Source organism: Protomyctophum parallelum (assembly GCF_964188405.1).
Source record: "Protomyctophum parallelum genome assembly, chromosome: 9".
In the NCBI taxonomy this organism is placed as follows: domain Eukaryota; kingdom Metazoa; phylum Chordata; class Actinopteri; order Myctophiformes; family Myctophidae; genus Protomyctophum; species Protomyctophum parallelum.
This window is the reverse complement of record NC_139706.1, coordinates 35,775,209-35,794,567: the sequence shown is the minus strand read 5'-3', so window position 1 is coordinate 35,794,567 and position 19,359 is coordinate 35,775,209. Positions and strand designations below refer to the sequence as shown.

Below are 19,359 nucleotides of genomic sequence, written 5' to 3'. Positions count from 1 at the left end.
GAAAGCTTTACCAGTGGTGAACTACAGGACGTAAAAAATCCTTTGTGATAATTTGTACACTCCCAGAGTTAAAGTATCAACACTGAGGATTGCACTGCTTGCTTAGGGAGAGAAAAAGCAAGTGCATGGCAAGGGTTGGCGGGGTACACAAGCCTGGCACAATGAGTCCCACTTGTTAGCCAGTGACACAGTGTCAGAGATCGTGACAGGGTCCAGACGCTAGACACCAGCTGCAGCGCCTTGTAAATAGACCGCTGTCTCACAGGCACATTTGTGCACACACACACACACACACACACACACACACACACACACACACACACACACACACACAGGCATGTGGGCACATGCATACGCTAAGGCAGGCAGCGATACAGACACTGACTTATTGTGTCTCCCAAATCTACTAAAAGGGACAGTGTGTCTTTGTGTCTTCTTGTGTACTACTATGGCTCCTGTATTGGCAGAAAACTGAACCGACAACCCCACACTAACTAGCCTGTCTCAGATAAATAAATAATTAAATACATATATAAATATCTTTCCCTATCACAAATAGGGGTAAAAAAATATAAAGAAAAGCTGAGGAGTTGCGTCCACCAATGAATGTGCTGGCCTGTCCTCCCCCGTCATTTCTCTGTGAGCGTACTTGCTTATAAACGTTTCCCTCTCTAACGTTATCTAAACTCTACATTGGGGGGCGGGGGGGGGAGGGGTGTGTGTGGCTGGACGGTAGGTGAAGGGGTTAAATGCATTGGGCTGATCCTGCTGAGCCAGCAGCAGTACGTTAAAGTGCAAGGTTTCATTGTAGCACACACAGAACGAGACTCCTGCCCATTAGTCACGCTAGTAACTGCAAAGACTCTTCGCCTCGCTTAACCCTTGCTTTGCTGCAAAAACAACAGGCAGAGAGACTGTTGTCACTGTGTGTTTGTGTGTGTGTGTGTGTGTGTGTGTGTGTGTGTGTGTGTGTGTGTGTGTGTGTGCGGGTGTGTATGTTGTGTGTAAACAATCCACGAATGCGTCGCAAGATTACCCGCAATTATAATAGCGAGAGTTTAGTGAGCCTGTAGATGTGTGCAAATGGTTTGTGCAATCAGAAATGTTAGTGTGAGAGGAGAGAGCAAGCCATTTCTTGAACGCACACACACAGACCTATGAGGGGGGATTCTTTCCCTGTGCTTTTTCCTTTTTTTTTCTTGAGCAAGCCTCCCACGCCACACGACAGTATACACTGTCCCTGAGGACTTAGGGAGGGGAAGGCAAACATAGCCCCCCCCCCCACACACACACACACACACACACACAACTAGGCATCAGCAGCAGCATCACTGCCTTGACCTCACCAGTCCACAGCAAAGGATTGACTCCGACTGTGGCGCAATGACATAACAATGGAACAAACCAACAGCGTAAACAGACCCATAAGAGAGAGGGGGGATGTTGAAGGTGATTCAGTTCGTTATGAAAACTAAAACAAGTACTCAATCTCGTCCACGGGAGGTTGAAAGGCAGTCAGGTTTTTACTTTTGTGCATATACACTCATTACACTGAGAAAGAAATGGAAAGAAACGGTCAACGTCGATAAGAAAGGACAAAGCCAAGTCCTCTCTGTCTGCTTTGCTCTTCATGATTATGTCATGAGAGTATGTGAAAATCAATACATGTAGCTATTCCAGTACCTATATATTTAAATAAAACATCAAGTAGTACACGTGCCATGCATGCGGCGTGCACACACGCACGTACCACGCACACACAGCTTCTTACCCTTCAGTAAACATCTGTGTTGGCTCAGGGCTCTCGCCAGCCCATTTGTTTTAGTGCACCAGAAAAACGCTATTTGATCCTAATTAGATCAAAATGGAGCATGAAATGCCTGGTGATCAGTGCAGAGGAGCCCAAAACCCGGCTGTTTGTTTTCATTAAAACAGGTTTGATAAAACAATACACTGACATCTCCATGTAAACTCAACAAGGGCCCTTAATGCCCCATTGGGGCAGAGTGGAGACGCAGCCATATTGTTGCTGGCCAAACGTTCAGCAATAATGAAGAAACAATTACCATCCATTATTCTCCCGTTTCCCCCACTCATTACAGTTATCAGAAGCCAGGTAAAGCCAACATGTGGCTTTCAGACTAATGCGGTTTACAGAGACCCATGCATATCCATATTGTACAAGACTTAAAGCAGTGGTTCCCAAACTATTTAGCCCCAAAAAACGTTTGATGTCTCCTCGAGACCCAAACTAGTGAAAATAGCAGATCTACCTGTACACATTCACAATGCATCTCTTTGCGCCGCATTGTGGGCTTGTAGATCATCCGTTTTCTAATTTCTGATTATTATTGAGTGGTGCAACCACTCCAAGGAACAGCAATGTCCGTGTCCACCTATGTGTTGGTCCGCCTATGTGTTCATGAGCACCAGTATGACTGACTACCAGAAGGAGCGCTGTTTTGCCAAACAGAGAGAGAGAGACAGTGCCTGTTAATATGAGAGAGAGAGAGAGAGAGAGAGAGAGAGGAGGGGGGGAGAGAGAGGAGAGTTGCACCACTCGGTACACACAGGTATGATTTGTATTTACAAATAACCCACGGACCCACAAATGGGTCCCGACTTAGTGTTTGGGAAACACTGATTAATATAATAATATAAAATAGGGAATAATCCAATCTAGGAAACTGTCGTGTCTCCGACCTTCATTCTTACCTTGCTTCTGTTGAGCTTTCTCTCAGCTGTAGATTGAAATAGAAATCAGGCTACTTCCCCAATGGGTTTTTTTGAGTAATACTTTTCTTCTTTCTTTTTTTTTACCACATGATGGTTGCTTCCATCCCAAACTCCCAAACGGTTTATTGGCCAAAATGGGTCTGAGCAATCAGGTGTGTGGTTCATATTGGTGGCAGCAAGCTTTCTTGGTACACAATATCATAATTTAAGTTTGAGTGTCCCAATTTTGAGCGGTGGTCAAAAATGTCAAAAGAAATAGAGAGAATAGCCAATCTACAAGCTCATAAAATACCACAAAAAACATATAATAATAAAACAGGAACATAATGTACACAACCCAGTCCTTACCCCAGTCTTGTCACAGAGACGCAAGGTGTTAAAGGAACCAACTGCAAAAACCTCGCCATCTGGAGCCCAAGACAGAGAGGTGACTGGATAGTCGTGAGGTGATGAAGCGTACAGCAGACGCCCATAACTGTCCCACACCTGAGCCAGGACACAAAGGCACAGATACAGAGTTAAACACCTCAGATACCGTTTGTCAAACAGTGAGAGTAGACTAGGGCTGTAACTAAATCACAAAAAAATGATCTGTCCAATATGAATGCCACAGACGAAAAACTGTCTAAGTCCACACTATTTATCCATAATGTATAAATGATGGATAAGGGGTCAGGACAACGAGGCCTTTTCGTGGAGGGGTCAGAATGAAATTTGGACTGTTTTTCGTCTGTGGGTTATTATTCCATTAACCACTTAAACTATATATACTTTGTTGACCGCGGTCCCCAGGTGTCTATACCTAATATACTGTAGCCGATCTACAGGCTTGCAATGTGCCACATTGTGAGCTTGACAGTAGATTGTCTATATCTTCAGAATGTTCATCTATTATGATTATGTCCCGAATAAGGACGCTATAGGGTTCATAAAGTTTAGACCATAAAATCAACCATGACATCATCACAAATATTGGTTCATAATACCCAGAAGTAACAATAATAACATTATTATAAATTATAACTTAACCCTAATTAATACTAACCCTATAATGTGGAATGAACAACAATCATTCATAAATTTTGAAGTGAATTTGTCCCATTTGATTATTTTTCTGTTCATTGATTAACCCATTAAGACCTGAAGCCAGTGCTACATGTCTTCTAAACAGTTTTCTGGAAAAAAAGCATGTTTCTATGCCAGTGGTTCTCAAACTTTTCCATGTCAAGGACACCCAAAATTATATGTATTTGCCCACCAGCCCCATCTTAAAATATTTTGTTTCAGGAAACCCAAAAGCAAAGATTTGAGTTGAAAATGTTCGCTTTACAAATATTTGCACAAATTGTAAAAAAAAGAAAAGAAAAAAAGAAAAAGAAAAAAAGCAGATCTACAATATCTGCTATTTTTGAATAGCTTTAACCATAAAATAATGGTTAAAGTGGTTAAAATCTAATGTGACACAGATGCATTCCCGGTCTTAATCATTCCAGCCTTAGGGTGTCCTCAGAAATGGTGCTTACCTTGTATTTGCAGTCTTCTCCACCAGAAAGTATGAGATCATTAACAGAGTTCCAATCCACTTTCAAAATTACCCCATCATGAGCCTTCCACTAGATGAAGGGCGAGAGAAAAACAGAAAGGTATGAGTGAGATATCGATCAGATTAGTATAGATAACAGAACATGATACCTTACATTAATTCACGTTTGGCTTCGCTACTCTTGCACCAATAATCAAAGAGAGGAAGAGAGACTGTGGTAGGGTGTGATTGACAGGGTGAGAAGAGGAGAAATCATATCACAGACAGGCAGAGAGGATACCCACTGCACTGCAGTGTCACACAATATCCCACCTGCTGGATTGAAACCTGACGCAAAACGCTTCTGTGCATTTTGCAAGAAAACCATTGTCAAGAAAGGAAAATACAAAAAACAGAGTTTAAAAACACTCTCTACATACTTCTACTCTCTACCTAGTACCTACAAGCTCACATTGTGACACACTGTGGACTTGTAGATCTGCCATTTTTGCATATTATTATGATAATGTTTGCCTATAAAAGAAAAGAACATGCCAGGTTGAAAATGTTTCATTTCAGTCAAGGATGTCTCTAGTAACAAAACACAGATGCAAGTTCATCCACTCTCTCATTTCTCACTGACAGCAACTGTGTATTATAAATATTTTCCCCTGTGCGGGTGTATGAGAGAAAGTGTGTGTGTGTGTGCGCGCGTGTGTGTGTTTGGCAGGGGGGGTGGGGGGCATGCGAATGGTATGCTTAAATGGGAGTCATTTTCAGGTCACGAGAGGTGGTATAAAAGGTGTATCATGGTCGTGTCCCCGTGGTGACCTGTGAGGGCCGCGCCATGGTTGCTGGTTCTAATTAGTCCCAGCTATTAGACCAGTACAGCACTAACACAGAGCAGAGGGCCTGTCGCCAACCTTCGACCTGATCAGCTGCCATTGGGCTTCGTTCTCCCGTCTGCTTATGCTCCACTCTCTATATTCTTACACTCCTTTTTCAGCGTGTGTGCGTGTGCACAAACGTGTGTATATGTGAAAGAGTGAGTGAGCGCGTGTGTGTGTGTGTGTGTGTGTGTGTGTGTGTGTGTGTGTGTGTGTGTGTGTGTGAGAGTGTGTGTGGAGGGGGTAACAGTGTTGTGTAGCGGGGGTTCCTACTTATACCAGCTGTTTCTCAGAGAGTACTGATGGAGTTGCACAGAGAGAGACAGGGTTCCTTACTTCCTTCCTACACATTTTCTATTTAAAAAATCCATACTTTTCCAGAGTTGAATTTCCAGAGTTCTCTGTAGATAAGTTATGCTAATGTTGTGAAATAATTTCAAGAATCTTGTAGTTATGTACTGTAGCTCATAGAAATCTATTCACCACGGCATGGCACAATGTGAGCTTGTAAATCGGCTATCTTATGCTCAAAATAGGGACGGCATGTTGATATACCAAATCCAGGCAATTTGAGCATTGTTATTGAGTTTTTGTCAAGTAAACTTAAAATGTATACGTTCAACCCCTACACTACAGCAACATAAGTGATGTCCATGTACAATTCACCAGTGAATAGAGGAAAGAATGAAAGTCCACTGACTTTGCTTCATTAGTTGTTTATAAAGCAAAACATAAAATAAGTATTTGTCAGCACTGTTTAACGAAACGGTCCTACATAGGCGTGAGAGTGTGTGTGTGCGTGTGTGTGTGTGTGTGTGTGTGTGTGTGTGTGTGTTCGATTGTTTGTAAGACTACTCATGGGCCCTTACGGAAGCATTGCAGGTCTAAAATCCAAGTTCATGTTCAATGCAGGGGGGCAGTCAGACAGATATTTTGTGAAGCCACTAAGGAAATCGGGACTTCCTGAAAGTTCATATAATGGCCTGTTGTGGCGCTGTCATTGGGCCCAAAAAACCCCATACCTCCAATCGGTTCTAGTGAACAGAAAGAATCAATATTAAGCAGACTTGGCAACCTGACTGTAGAAAGTAACAGTACAGTAAAGAACCTGGGGGTTATTATTGATTCTGAATTGAATTTTAATTCACACATTAATCATGTTACCAAGATTGCCTTTTTTCACCTTAGAAATATTGCACGAATCAGAGCCTATGTGTCCTTGGACGATGCAAAAACGCTAATCCACGCCTTTGTTTTTTCTCGGCTTGATTACTGCAATGCACTTTTTTCAGGACTGCCTAAGAAAACAACTGACAGATTACAACTTGTCCAAAATGCAGCAGCCAGAGTTTTAACTAGAACTAAGATGAGAGAACATATTACTCCAGTTTTGGCATCACTGCACTGGCTTCCGGTTGTTTTTAGGATTGATTTTAAAATTATTTTACTTGTCTATAAAGCTCTCAATGGTCTCGCACCTTCCTACCTACATGACTGCCTGCCTAAATATGTCCCAAACCGCCCACTAAGGTCTTCCACTGCTGGCCTGCTCGCTTTGCCTAAAAAAATGGCAACAAAAAAATACGGGGAAGCAGCTTTTTGCTTCTACGGGCCGTCGGCATGGAACAAGCTCCCACTGTACCTTCGTCAGGCAGCCTCTGTAGACATTTTAAAGCTCAGCTCAAGACCCACTTCTACAACATTGCTTTTAATTGATCTTTTATTTTTATTTTTTTTGTTATTCATGTCCTCACTGTATTGCATTACTGCTTGTTTTTTGTCGTTGCCTTGCTTTTCTTTTATTCTCCATTGTTCTGTAAAGCACTTTGAGCTGCATTTCATGTCATGAAAGGTGCTATACAAATAAAGTTTTATTATTATTATTATTATTATTATGTATTTGGGCCCAACTTCACCTAGACTGTATTAACTTAATAAACATGAATACTTTCTGCTTCCAGTCACTAGTTTAAAGTCTCATTTCTCATCTCATAATATTCTTTTTGGAAAATTATGGTCCCATTTATTAAACAAATGACCATAAAGTCCCGTATGTTCTGAGGGGCGTGGCTACCGTTTCAGTCTATGATCGGGACCCCCCCCCCCCCCCCCCCCCCTTCGAGTCAAAATAAAAACCAACGAAGAAAAAGGGGGGAAGTCCCGCCTCGTTGTCTGGGCCAGCCAATGGCCAGCTGGGCCCAAACGGATCTAGAAAGATGGCGATTTACAATTCAAGGACTTACAATTCAAGGACTGACAGGCTTCATCTTACGTCCATATCAGACCCGGAGAACACTTTGTCCATATTTTTTTTACAGTCTATGGTTCAATGCCATCAGTTTCCAAGTCATATAGAGCGTCGCAGTCACGCCCCCGACGAGGGCCCAGGAAATTCATTCATTCATTAATTTATTAAAGCGGCGACCGTCAATTTACCTTTTAGCATTGCTCCGGTTGCTATGCAACACCTCCGCCCCCACCAGCTATGGGTTTTTTCCATCCAGCTCCATTGAGCCTCCATTATAACATGATTTTCAAAGCCCTGTATCTCTAAAGCTTCGAGCGCTGTCCATGGTGAGCCGTCACACTCACCATGGACAGTGTCCAAGTCATGTCTGGCAGAAATGTATCCGTTTCTGACGAGAGGTAAGGGGTATGCGCTAATGCTAATGGTCACTGTGCTCACACAACAACAGCCCCCACCTGACTGATAACCCGGAAATGAAACGGAGGATGGTAGAGTGAGACTGAACGGCTGGCACATGTTAGCTGTGCTTATGCTACCAACTAGCAGGCAAAAAAATAGTTAAATAAATACTTTATGGGGAAAATGAATAGAGAATTATTTCTTGGGCCCTTGTCGTTCTGAAAGGGGGCGGGACTGCGACGCTCTATTGTAGTAGACTACAGTCAACAGTAGTCTGTTAATAGGCTTCTTAATAATGAAATGATTAACGATCGTGCACTGCGCTTGTCGTTCAGTTGTGCTTTTTGATCCAGCACATCCTTAATTATTGGAAATATAGCTATATTTATAGGCTACATTCATATGGCTTCTCCAACAGCCGAAAACTAAAGACACTTTTTCTTGGTCAGTGGGTGACTAGGCCATATTAATCATCTAATGATGTCTCTCTTTGTTTAGCCTACAAATAATCTCAGAGATTGCATCGATCAGTCATATTTATTTTTCAGCATCACATAAACATAACCAAAGAGGCAAAAGAAAAGCTTACCTGTCATCCACTCTTATCAACCATGAACTAATCCGCCTCTAGCGGGCAGTAGCGATAGTTAGGCGACTGCCACCGTTCAGTCCGATTCTATTTTCGCTAGTGATTTTTCTTATTGCTTGACCCCGTCTTATCGCTGCTTGCGGCTACATTTGTATTTATGACAGTCAGCAGCAAGGGCAAACAGCCAAACACAAACAGTGTGTGCTGTAGGTCACACATTTTTGTTTTTATCGTGCACACCTACTTCTTGCAGTTGACTTTTATGCACAAGTTATTTTTAATGACAAGCCAAACCTACACACATAAACCTGTGTACTGTACCTGTATTACTTTAGCACTGGGCTGCAGGGGCTTGATGACCAGCTGCCTGCCTGATGTAGTAGAGGATTCTGTCAGAGTCTGGACCCCAGGCAACAGAATACACAGGAGAACCTGAAATACACACATAAAGCCAAAAGTGTATTATTCTCAATTTGATCAACCAGAAAGCTTTTATTATACCATTTAATTCAATTATTATAATTTGATTGACACAGCCTTGAGACGCCAGAAGGATAAAATTGTGTTCCCTTTTCTTTCCCCAGCCATGTATACAGTAGGTGCATAGTATGTGAACAGAACCTTGAGTGTTTTCCAGGGCTACGTTCTTGTCTCATCTCCATGCCATTGTTTCCTCCGAACATTCAAACTCATTCAACTTGCAGAAACGGCACTTTGCTTACAGTGCGTGCAGCGATCCTGCAAACTAACACCAACAACATACCAAGACAGAGTGTGTGTGTGTGTGTGTGTGTGTACACGTGTGCGAGCATGCATGCATTCATGGAGGGGGTGGTGGTGGCGGCTGACATTTAACCCCACTCCAGGTGCATGTGGTTTGTCACAATTGCCAAGAGGTCACATGATCCAAAGCTGACAAAAGCAATGAGGGTTGAGACAAGTTCCTCTTTACTCTGTGTTCTCTCCCAGTCTTTATTTCCACCTCTCTTTTTACAGATGGGTCATGGTTATATCATCATATTCAGGAACACAACAATGGCCCCAGCCGTACCTGTGACTCCTGTTGTTGTGTGTATGTACTGACATGTATATACTGTATGTGTGTGTTTGTATGTGTGTGCGTTCGAAGTTAGACAGCCATGGGTCCTGAAAATAAGCTGCACCTGGACAGATTTGTCTCCCATGGAGATGATGTGTCCACAGCTTCCAGGTGTTTCACAAACTGTGGGTCTGTTCAGCAGCCACACCGCTCAGCGGCTCTGTAAAATAGCCAGCCGAGAAAAAGGAAAGAATTATCTTCCTGCATATTGTGACCGAACTCGTCTCTCTCCCGTGCCAGGTTTTGCAAAGCGCAAAGGCTCCAGTCATTCAGCAGGAGTGTGCCATCCATTTCTCCCACTTTCACCCTCCTCTCTTTTTAGCAACTCAACCAGCATGATGAATCAGTAAATAATATGTAAGCCATCTGCAATGTAAGTACTGGACAGAGAAATGTATCATTAGGAGTCTTTTTTTATAGCCGTTAACAAACTCTACTCCAATAAACCTTTGAAAACTGTATGGCACATTTAATTAAAAAATGCAGCAGCGACTCCACTTTTGGTTGTATAGCATTACTTCTTAATAGTTGTAGTCCAGCACACACACACTGACCAGCTGGAGAGAACACAGTTTCTCCCTCTTGTCATTTTCAATAATCTGGTTTAGCTAAAATGGCAGCCTCAACACAAAGGCAAATCTTTCAGATATTTTGGCCAGTGCGCTATCATAAGACACATGCATGCATTGCTAGACAAATGCTAAGGCCATTTACATTTACAGATACAGTGACTTGTGCACTTATAAAAACACAACATATTACAAAAGCTGAAAAGGGTCAATTGACATATCTCAAGTTCTCTGCCATCTGGGACCAAAAGTAGTCTTACGGTGGAGTTAAAATGGGCCCTTATTCTGAGCTTGGCGCCACTATGGCGTCAACCAGGAGCCGAGTAAGCAGGGAAACTTCTGTGTCATTGGCACCAGGAGAAGGGCTCACAGGAATAGTTACACATGAACAAGATTGTAGTCTACACGCCAAGTCCTCTCTCTTCTCTTCTCTCTCTCCTCCTCCTCTCTCTCTTCTCTTCTCTCTCTCCTCTCTTCTCTCTCTCTTCTCTCTCTCTCTCTCTCTCTCTTCTCTCTCTCTCTCTCTCCTCTCTCTCTCTCTTCTCTCTCTCTCTCTCTCTCTCTCTCTCTCTCCTCTCTCTCTCTCTCCTCTCTCTCTCTCCTCTCTCTCTCTCTCTCTCTCTCCTCTCTCTCTCTCTCTCTCTCTCCTCTCTCATCTTCTCTCTCTCTCTCTCTCTGAGGTGCTCTTTTTTAAGGGCCTTAATGAACAGTGCAGTATGTGAGGCTGTGAGGCTGTAATTGGGGGCTTGGCTTACAAAATGGCTGCAATGGTCACTTGGTGGCTGCATACTGTAGGTCATCTCCTTAAGAAATTGGGCTAAAATAAGTATGCTGCCATCCAGTGTGTGTGTGTGTGTGTGTGTGTGTGTGTGTGTGTGTGTGTGTGTGTGTGTGTGTGTGTGTGTGTGTGTACATACACAACCACCACGATATTACTGATAACAGACAGAGGGACAGACAGTAGGCTGACAGAAATGGGAAAGAGATGAGGGGAGTGACATGCAGTAAAGGCCGTCGAGATGGGGAGTCGAACCCGTGGCACACTGCCAGACTGATTACCAGCCAGGTGCCTGGACCGCTGAGCCACGGCCCAGGCCGACATATATTGTACTTTTGACTCCCCTACAGTATAGAGGTTGAAGTATACTGAAGTCAGCTGTTGATACTCCAAAAATGTGTAGTACTTTACTTATACTATGTCCACCACTGCAAGTTTGAATAATTTGACCAGTCTGATAATTCTCACCTGTCATTTGAAATACCCATCATATCACAGTCAGTCACAGTAAGGGTTCAAACCCATCATATCACAGTCAGTCACAGTAAGGGTTCAAACTAATACCCATCATATCACAGTCAGTCACAGTAAAGGTTCAAACCCATCATATCACAGTCAGTCACAGTAAGGGTTCAAACCCATCCTATCACAGTCAGTCACAGTAAGGGTTCAACCCATCATATCACAGTCAGTCACAGTAAGGGTTCAAACTAATACCCATCATATCACAGTCAGTCACAGTAAGGGTTCAAACCCATCCTATCACAGTCAGTCACAGTAAGGGTTCAAACCCATCATATCACAGTCAGTCACAGTAAGGGTTCAAACTAATACCCATCATATCACAGTCAGTCACAGTAAGGGTTCAAACTAATTGAGACTCTTGTGAACATTCAGGTAGAACATAGGATCACACTTTTTGATTGCCTGCTAGTTTAACCCATTCTGACCTGAGATCAGATTCTAACGCACAGAAGATTCTTTAAGGCATTTTGACCTGAGATCATATTCAAAAAATGTCTTAAATCTAACAGTTTAAAAAAATAGCAGACCTACAAGCTTGTAGCGCGCCACTCTGTGGCGTGCTATGAGCTTGTAGAGTCCAAGTCAAGACTGAGTGTGGGAGGGGGTCGAGTCCGAATCGAGAAAGAGACCGCTGGGAGGCGAGACAGAGTTGAGACAGAGACCAGATTTTTACAGCTACAGAAAAACAATCTTGATCTGAAACAATGCTATTATATTTTAACCATCTTGATAATGCGATGATTCATGAATATGCAGGTTTTTATGTGAATATATGTGGTCAAATTGCAGGAATTTGCTGAAATGGCAGGAATTTGCAAAAATTAGGGGAACTTCCGAACGTTCCAAAAAAAAGTGAAATATGCGCAAATACCGTATGCGGGAACTTAAAAAATATGCGTTTGATAAAAGAAAAAGGTGATTTTCCTAAACCCTATGGTATTGTTTCTCAAAATGGGGTCCGGGGATTCCAAGCAGTATTTGAGGGGGTTCCAGGGACCCCCAGCAGTTCCAGGGGGTCCCCAGCAACATTTAAGAATATCCTAATAATCTATTTAACAACTTTAATCATACAGTACATTGGCCATTTAAAAATAGCCAATCTACAAGCACACATGTCACTAATGGCACACTGTTTTTTCATAGCACAAAATAATTATAATTATAATAAACTTATTTCATTGCATTTTAACTCTGACTTGAGTGGACTTGGTCAAGTCCAAGTCAAATTAAGGGCGAGACAGAGACGAGACTGAGTCAATGAAAATGTGGACTCGAGACGGGCCGCTGTAATTCAAAGATTTTTGTTTCAGTCTGCCCTCGAACACCAGCACCATTATTGTGTAAATCACACTAGAGGGCAGTGGTTGAGAGTGAGATGAATGAGCATTTGACAGAGGAATTACAAATACATATGCAAAAAAGCTTACAGCTTTTGAAAATAAAAACACATTGTAACACATCTAATTAGTAATTAAATCTTGTTCTTGGTTCGTAATGTGTTCGGTCTTACCTTGCTGGGCAAGTGTTGAGCGCAACATGCCACTTTTAGACCAGATCTTGATCTGTCCATCCTCTCCAGCTGTACAGGTAGTGAAACAGAAGAAACGACAGAAGAAAAGACATTCTATATAAGTACATTATATAAATACCACTTCAAAGTTTAAATTCAAACATGCACATAGGGGATTATTATATTCATACAGATGAAGAGACGCTGAGACCAACAACTTTAGTATGTATTGTGTGTGAGTGTGCGTGCGGGTGTGTGTGTGTGTGTTCAGCCATAACCTGTGATCAGAGCAGTTCCATCATGGTTCCATCTCCCAGCCAGAACAGCTCCTTTGTGTGCCTCCACACTCTTCTCAATGCGTCCGGTCTTGGAGGCCAGGTGGAACTTCCCTGCAGGGACAAATCACAACTAAAAGACAAAGTATGTACAAAGCCTGGGTTGCGAGTTAGTATTAATACATAAACTAAGTTCAGGACCTCCTGACACCATGATGGTGCTAATGAATACACAAGTTACTGAAGCCACACTGGATTGAAATGTGAGCAATAAAGGCCCAGAGGTGAGCCTGCTATTTAGATTTGCTATTTTTGGAAAATTTGTGAGAATGTGGCGCAAATCTTTTAATATATATTCTTTCAGAGTGAACGTTTTTAACTCTTTTGCTTCTGGGGGGTCCCTGGAACTGCATATTTTCAGATGGGGATCCGCAGCCAATTACATATAATTTCGGGGGTTCTTGACATGAAATAGTTTGAGAACAACTGACATAGAAACATAGGTTTTTCTGAAAACTGAGAAGACATTTTGTAGAATCGAGCTCAGGTCTAAATGGGTTAAGGGTAACTGTAATATTACACTCGAGGGTGTTCTTTATCATCATTAATGCACTTCTGCGATACCTTTCCTACGGCACCGCAGGCGTGCATTAATGACGATAAAGAACACCCTCTCGTAAAATTTCTTAATTAAATAGTAGGGTTGCAACGATTATTCTGTTGATGAGATTTAATCGGGAAAAACGAGAAGCGCATTTGTGTGAAAAAACACAACACACATTTTGCTACTTGCGGAGACCTGTGCTCTGAGGAGAACACTTTATTTATAGTTGTAATTGTAATATATCAGCAAATCGATTAACCGTGCGTTATTTTATACTTGCTTTGTGAGCTTGTAGATCAGTTATTTTCACATGTTTAAAATATTTATTTATTAAATCCTATGTTCTCTACTCCCCTATATATTATGTTCAAACACAAAGTACAAGAGTGAAATGCCTTGTGCTTATTGAATGACTGCAATTTCATATCTGTGAAAGCGAAAGACGAAGCGCCATCAGGCATGGAGACAGTTATCAAAAACACTAACCAACCATATACTTTGTGGCACTGCATATTAAAAAAGATCTAAATGTACTATGTAATTTATGGCTGCCTAAAACTGAAAATTATCATGTTGCTGCTTAGCCTGCTCTCTCCCATTTCTAAATTTGGACACCTCAACAAAAGTGAATGTGATCAACCCAAAAAAGCAGGTAGTGAATATTGTCGCTGTCCGGCAGAAACCTTGGATGTTCAGAAAATGGAAAAAGAACATATATGTATCCAATGTAGTTATTAGTCAAATGCTCTCATTAACACTTGTCATTGGTTAAATATTTATAAAACCCAAAGACAGACGTAATTATAGGTGAATATTTTCAGAACCTTAAAAAAAACAACTTGTACAAGTATGTACAAGCTAGCAGTGCAAGACTAAGTGATGCGCTATGAGCTTGTACATCTGCTATTTTTGAATAGCCAACGTAAACAATTGATTAAGACCTCTGGGAGTCCCCAGACCCCACTTTGAGAACCAATGCCAAAGGGACAGTGGTACCACATGGCAGCACTGGTACAGTTAGTATAGTGCTTCTTTCACACCTTGTAGTTTTGAAGATGCCAGTTCCATTACAAACACATACATTAAAAAGACAGACCACTGTCCCCCTTGAAAATGAGATGCTGCATCTATAACAATCTGCAATCTGATTTTTGTTTCCGTTGCATTTTTATTATTGTTTTTAAAACATTTTAAAAGGTCAAATTGGCAGATCTACAAGCTCACAAAGCGTGAGCTTGCTATTTTCATTACTTTTGTGCATTACGTGACTTGTATTTGAAGTAGTGCATTCATTTTGTAGGGCATAAATCATGAAACGTTGAAATATGGATACGAGGTTTCTGCCTGACAGCAATTATCAGTCTGTTTATCAACATATTAGGCTAATGCATTATACTTCTATTAACAGTGCATGGGCATTATTTTCTCTATGATATATTGTACATTAGCCACAATGACATATTCGGAACAGATTGACAAAATAAAATAAAGAGACGGAGAGCAAGAGATAGGCTGCATAATTATACTGCATATTTTCATTTGGTAGTTCACTTGGTTCATTCCTCTCAGAATCCCATTCAGCTGATTAGTAATTTACACATCAAAAGCAGCTACTGAGGGAAATAAGAAAATACACCAAGATAACTAAGTTATACTTATTTGGGAGGGACAATTTTGGAATAATATTACATACACATACACATTTAAATATCATATTCTAGTATAGAAGAAATACAAAACAGGACTGATATGCATATTGCTAACGCTAAAAAATAAATGTTATGTGTCAAGGGTGATCAAATAAAGTGGAAACCACAATGTTAAGAGTTTCCCCTCACCGGTTAAATCTACACTGGTTGACTGTAATATTATTTTTTATGTTTGTTTCATTCATACCCTTCTGAAGACGCTAAATGACAGCACAAAGCCAAGATAAGACAATGTACGTTATACAGTTAATTTGAATATAAAGTACTTCTGTTTGAGTGCGGTGGCTTTAGCACTTGATACCTTGACCCTGACACCCACTTTTCTGAGGGGGACATCTGTCTGAAATAGCTGAATTTGCTATTCAGTACAGTTGCAACTGAACTCAGCAGGTCCAACAACAAAATCAATAACTTACTGTACTACATTGTGACCATGGCAAACTGGTAACATTGCCATTTGTGTAACTACGAAGCAGTACAAAGTTGCGAACGTAAATGGTTACAGAGGTTTCACTGCTCACTGGTCTGCCAGGGAAAATTGCTGCTTCAGTTTGTGGGTGTGTTTATGCAACCCTACACTGCCATTAGCATTGTGACCACACGTCCCCTGCCATCATGGTACATACACAGTCAGTGTGTTTGTATCTGATATAGGCCCAGGAGCCACAACAGGTCGTACAAACACATTTAACACAGAGCGACTTTGTTGCTAAGTGCGTTATCAGTCTAATGAATACTTTCTGTAATTTAACAGCAGTGATAATGAATAGAGATTTAATCAATTTATATGTTTCTGTTACAGTTACAGTTACTTTTGGATATCATAAAGTTAAAAATGTCATCACATGCAGTCATGCATGAATTTTCATTTCAGCGTAACGTAAGAGTACTTTGATCCTATGATGAAATGCTGATTTCCATATCTTACAAAAATACTGAGTTGCTCTCTCATTCTGTAAGGTCAAATAATTTTTCAAAACCACATTGAGGTTTCTTGAACTTTCATGGCATTAAACCTGTACACTAAGTTGACCAGGTTGGCAGGCTCCCAGGATAAACCGCTCCTCTGCGAGAAATCTCTTTGACGAAAATAGCTGATCTACAATCTCACAGCGAATCACGTTGTGCCGCATGAGCCGGCTGATCTGCTATTTTAGCCAAGTGTTTGCCTGAGAATAGGGAAGCTAGGGTTCATGTAAATGGTAAATGGTGCATTTATATAGCGCCTTTATCCATTTTAAAGCATTGCTGCTTTATTAGCATAAGAGACAGGCAGGAGGAGTGAGCTGAGACTCTGAGAGGAAATGGAATGCAACACAAATCCAGAGCTGGACTAAAAACGAATGCACCATTTAAACCAGGGTATCACATGCATTGGGTACACCAAAATGTACTAAGATGAGTGAAAGAGAAGCCCAACACTCGTAGCCCCAATGCTAAATATACATTTATTAAATCCCATCTTAACAGCATTGTGTTCAACAGGGTACCAATTGGGGCTTGGATGTATTTATATATTTTAGTTGGTTCCTATATTAAAAGGTATTATCAAATGCTCTACAGCTAATGTGATTTATATGCTTAAGTGTCCGTGTGGTCTTGGCAAGACAAGACAATTAAGACATCAAGACCTTTAAAAACATGCATATATGCGAACTTTGTAGCACTTATCCACAACAATGTTGTTATAACTAACCCTGTAGCTATACACTTCTGTAAAGCGGGTCACAATGTTGTCTCTACGCTCAGATACACAGAATTCATTCAACCTCCATGTAGAGAACGTGAGTTATTTTGGATACAGACGTTACAGACTCCAAAAGGTCTATTATTATTAATATGATAGTCTAATCTAAGAATATGATATTAGACCATGGCTCTCTGTGTGGTCTTTATGCGATCTTGTAATTGTGTGTGTCTATGGATACATATGGATTTAGTTCCATGTGGGTCTATGGACATATATACAGCTCCTGGTTGTTCTCACAATAATATTATCTCTCCTGTTTTTAATTGTAATCATAAGGTAGTTTTTGTCCCTGGTTTTACTTAACTTCTTGGCCCGAAACGTTACCACGTACTTGAAGTAAATATATTTTTGGGAGCAGAAAATGGTGTGCTGACTTTTTTCTTGAACTATCCTTGTTTTATGTGGACATTTTGAATTGTACTGTATGTACTCTTGTGTCTGATTGTGATGGCTTTGTGCATTATAACTAATTAATTACTAAACTATGAATGACCTATATTTTAAAGACTTGCCATCGGTGCTGGTGAGGACAAAGACCTCAGCCTGGGCCTGCTTCTTCCCAGCCACAGTCTTGGGGAACCAATGCAGGTCTATAGGGTAGATATCCTCCTGTAGCTTCACCACTACACTGGTCTCACTGGTCAATAGGTTCCACTTCAGGATGTGATGGTCCTCACTGCACGAGTATACCTCATCTGCTGTTGTCCAGCCAACACAACTCACCAGTTCCTTATGTAATCCAGTGTTAAGAACATACAAGTAGATACAATTGTATTGCACTGTTGTGTGTGTGTGTGTGTGTGTGTGTGTGTGTGTGTGTGTGTGTGTGTGTGAGAGAGAGAGAGAGAGAGAGAGAGGGGTAACCAACTAATAATAACAAAGAAGCACTACAAAGTTAGCAACACGAAAGCATAAAAAGGATATGTTTCGGCTCCTTTAGCAGTGATGTTTTCAATCTCATGCTGGCTGGATAGGTGACAGAGGTGTCCTCTCTGTGACTCGATGTTCACGATCACTTAACGTACACCATCAAGATGCTGACTTTCTGAGGAATTACGCACTGTCTGTCACTAACGCGGTGTAATATCGCTTTAACTAGACAAACATGAACAGTCCATTATGTTTAAAAGTAATCAGCAAGTTGCAGTGAAGCAAAGCGTCTGTCGTTGCTACGGCAGCGGTCTGTTAACTGTCACCACAGGACGTGCTAACGTGCTGGGTCCTTGGGAAGCTGTTAGCTAACTTGCTATTGCTGAGCCTGAAAATAGCCGTGCACGAATGCTATTCGTCGGCTGTCACAACACAGCAATGCGTAAGGGGCTACAGCAAAGGAGCAAACCTGTTATTCGGCCATTTATTTCTAGCATTACGTTATGGCATTTACGAGTATAGCATTGCATTAGCTACCTACCTAGCTAAACAAGCTAGACAGTTAATCCTACCCTAGTGTCGCGAGAGTTGTTGTTCCATCCAACTTGGAAGTAGATAGTAGATACTTAAAATTATTAGCCACTGCGCGAACAATGCTGTGTAACAGTGTATATTAATAGAGCCATTTGAAGAAAACGAGTATGAATCAATCTTTCAATGCTAGTTTAACGGCTGTTAAAAGCTTTGTAAACAACACATCTCTGAGCCTGGGCGGACCTTTCGTTCCTAGGCAACAGTTTGAATGAACACGTAGACACCGCTTTCCATTTTGAAATTTTCGATATTAGAAACTAGACAGTAATAATGATTATAATATTTTATGTATTTATAAAGCACAGTTCATACAAAATATAACTCAAATAACAGCTAATGAAATGATAAAACACAAATGGGTCAGATGAAACGAGGAACGATCATAACGTATTAGTTCAGTTCAGCACGTTATTTTTGAACATCAGAAGGATTAAAAAAGAATCAGAAGAACACAGAAGTCAGAAAGTACACTGTGGAGTGCCAATAGTGTGTATTGAAGAGAAAGCGGAGCACGGCCGGCATCATCAGACCACCGACACCGCCCCCCTTTTTGAATTTCATGTTTTTTTTCTCTCTCTCTCCTTCTTGCCCTTTGAACGTTCCATCCATGGTGCCTTGCGTCAGTTATAACGAATTTGGTTTGACCAACTATCGCGTGAGCCAGTGCTCCGCCTATAGGAACTCGAAGAGACGGA

The 19,359-nt window shown here is 41.3% G+C and overlaps 1 protein-coding gene across 1 annotated transcript in view; it reads right to left on the bottom strand.

Moving 5' to 3' along the window:
- The window catches only part of ift80 (intraflagellar transport 80 homolog (Chlamydomonas)), a 68,737-nt gene extending 49,903 nt beyond the window's left edge, over positions 1-18,834 (bottom strand). Inside the window, 9 exon segments of the mRNA XM_083773959.1 lie at positions 3,085-3,222; positions 4,260-4,349; positions 8,703-8,759; positions 8,761-8,813; positions 12,863-12,931; positions 13,141-13,251; positions 17,713-17,936; positions 18,127-18,245; positions 18,643-18,834. Of these exon segments, the coding sequence (XP_083630085.1) occupies positions 3,085-3,222; positions 4,260-4,349; positions 8,703-8,759; positions 8,761-8,813; positions 12,863-12,931; positions 13,141-13,251; positions 17,713-17,936; positions 18,127-18,161 (777 nt within the window). The 5' untranslated portion in view covers positions 18,162-18,245; positions 18,643-18,834.
- Positions 18,835-19,359: the final 525 nt, after the last annotated feature.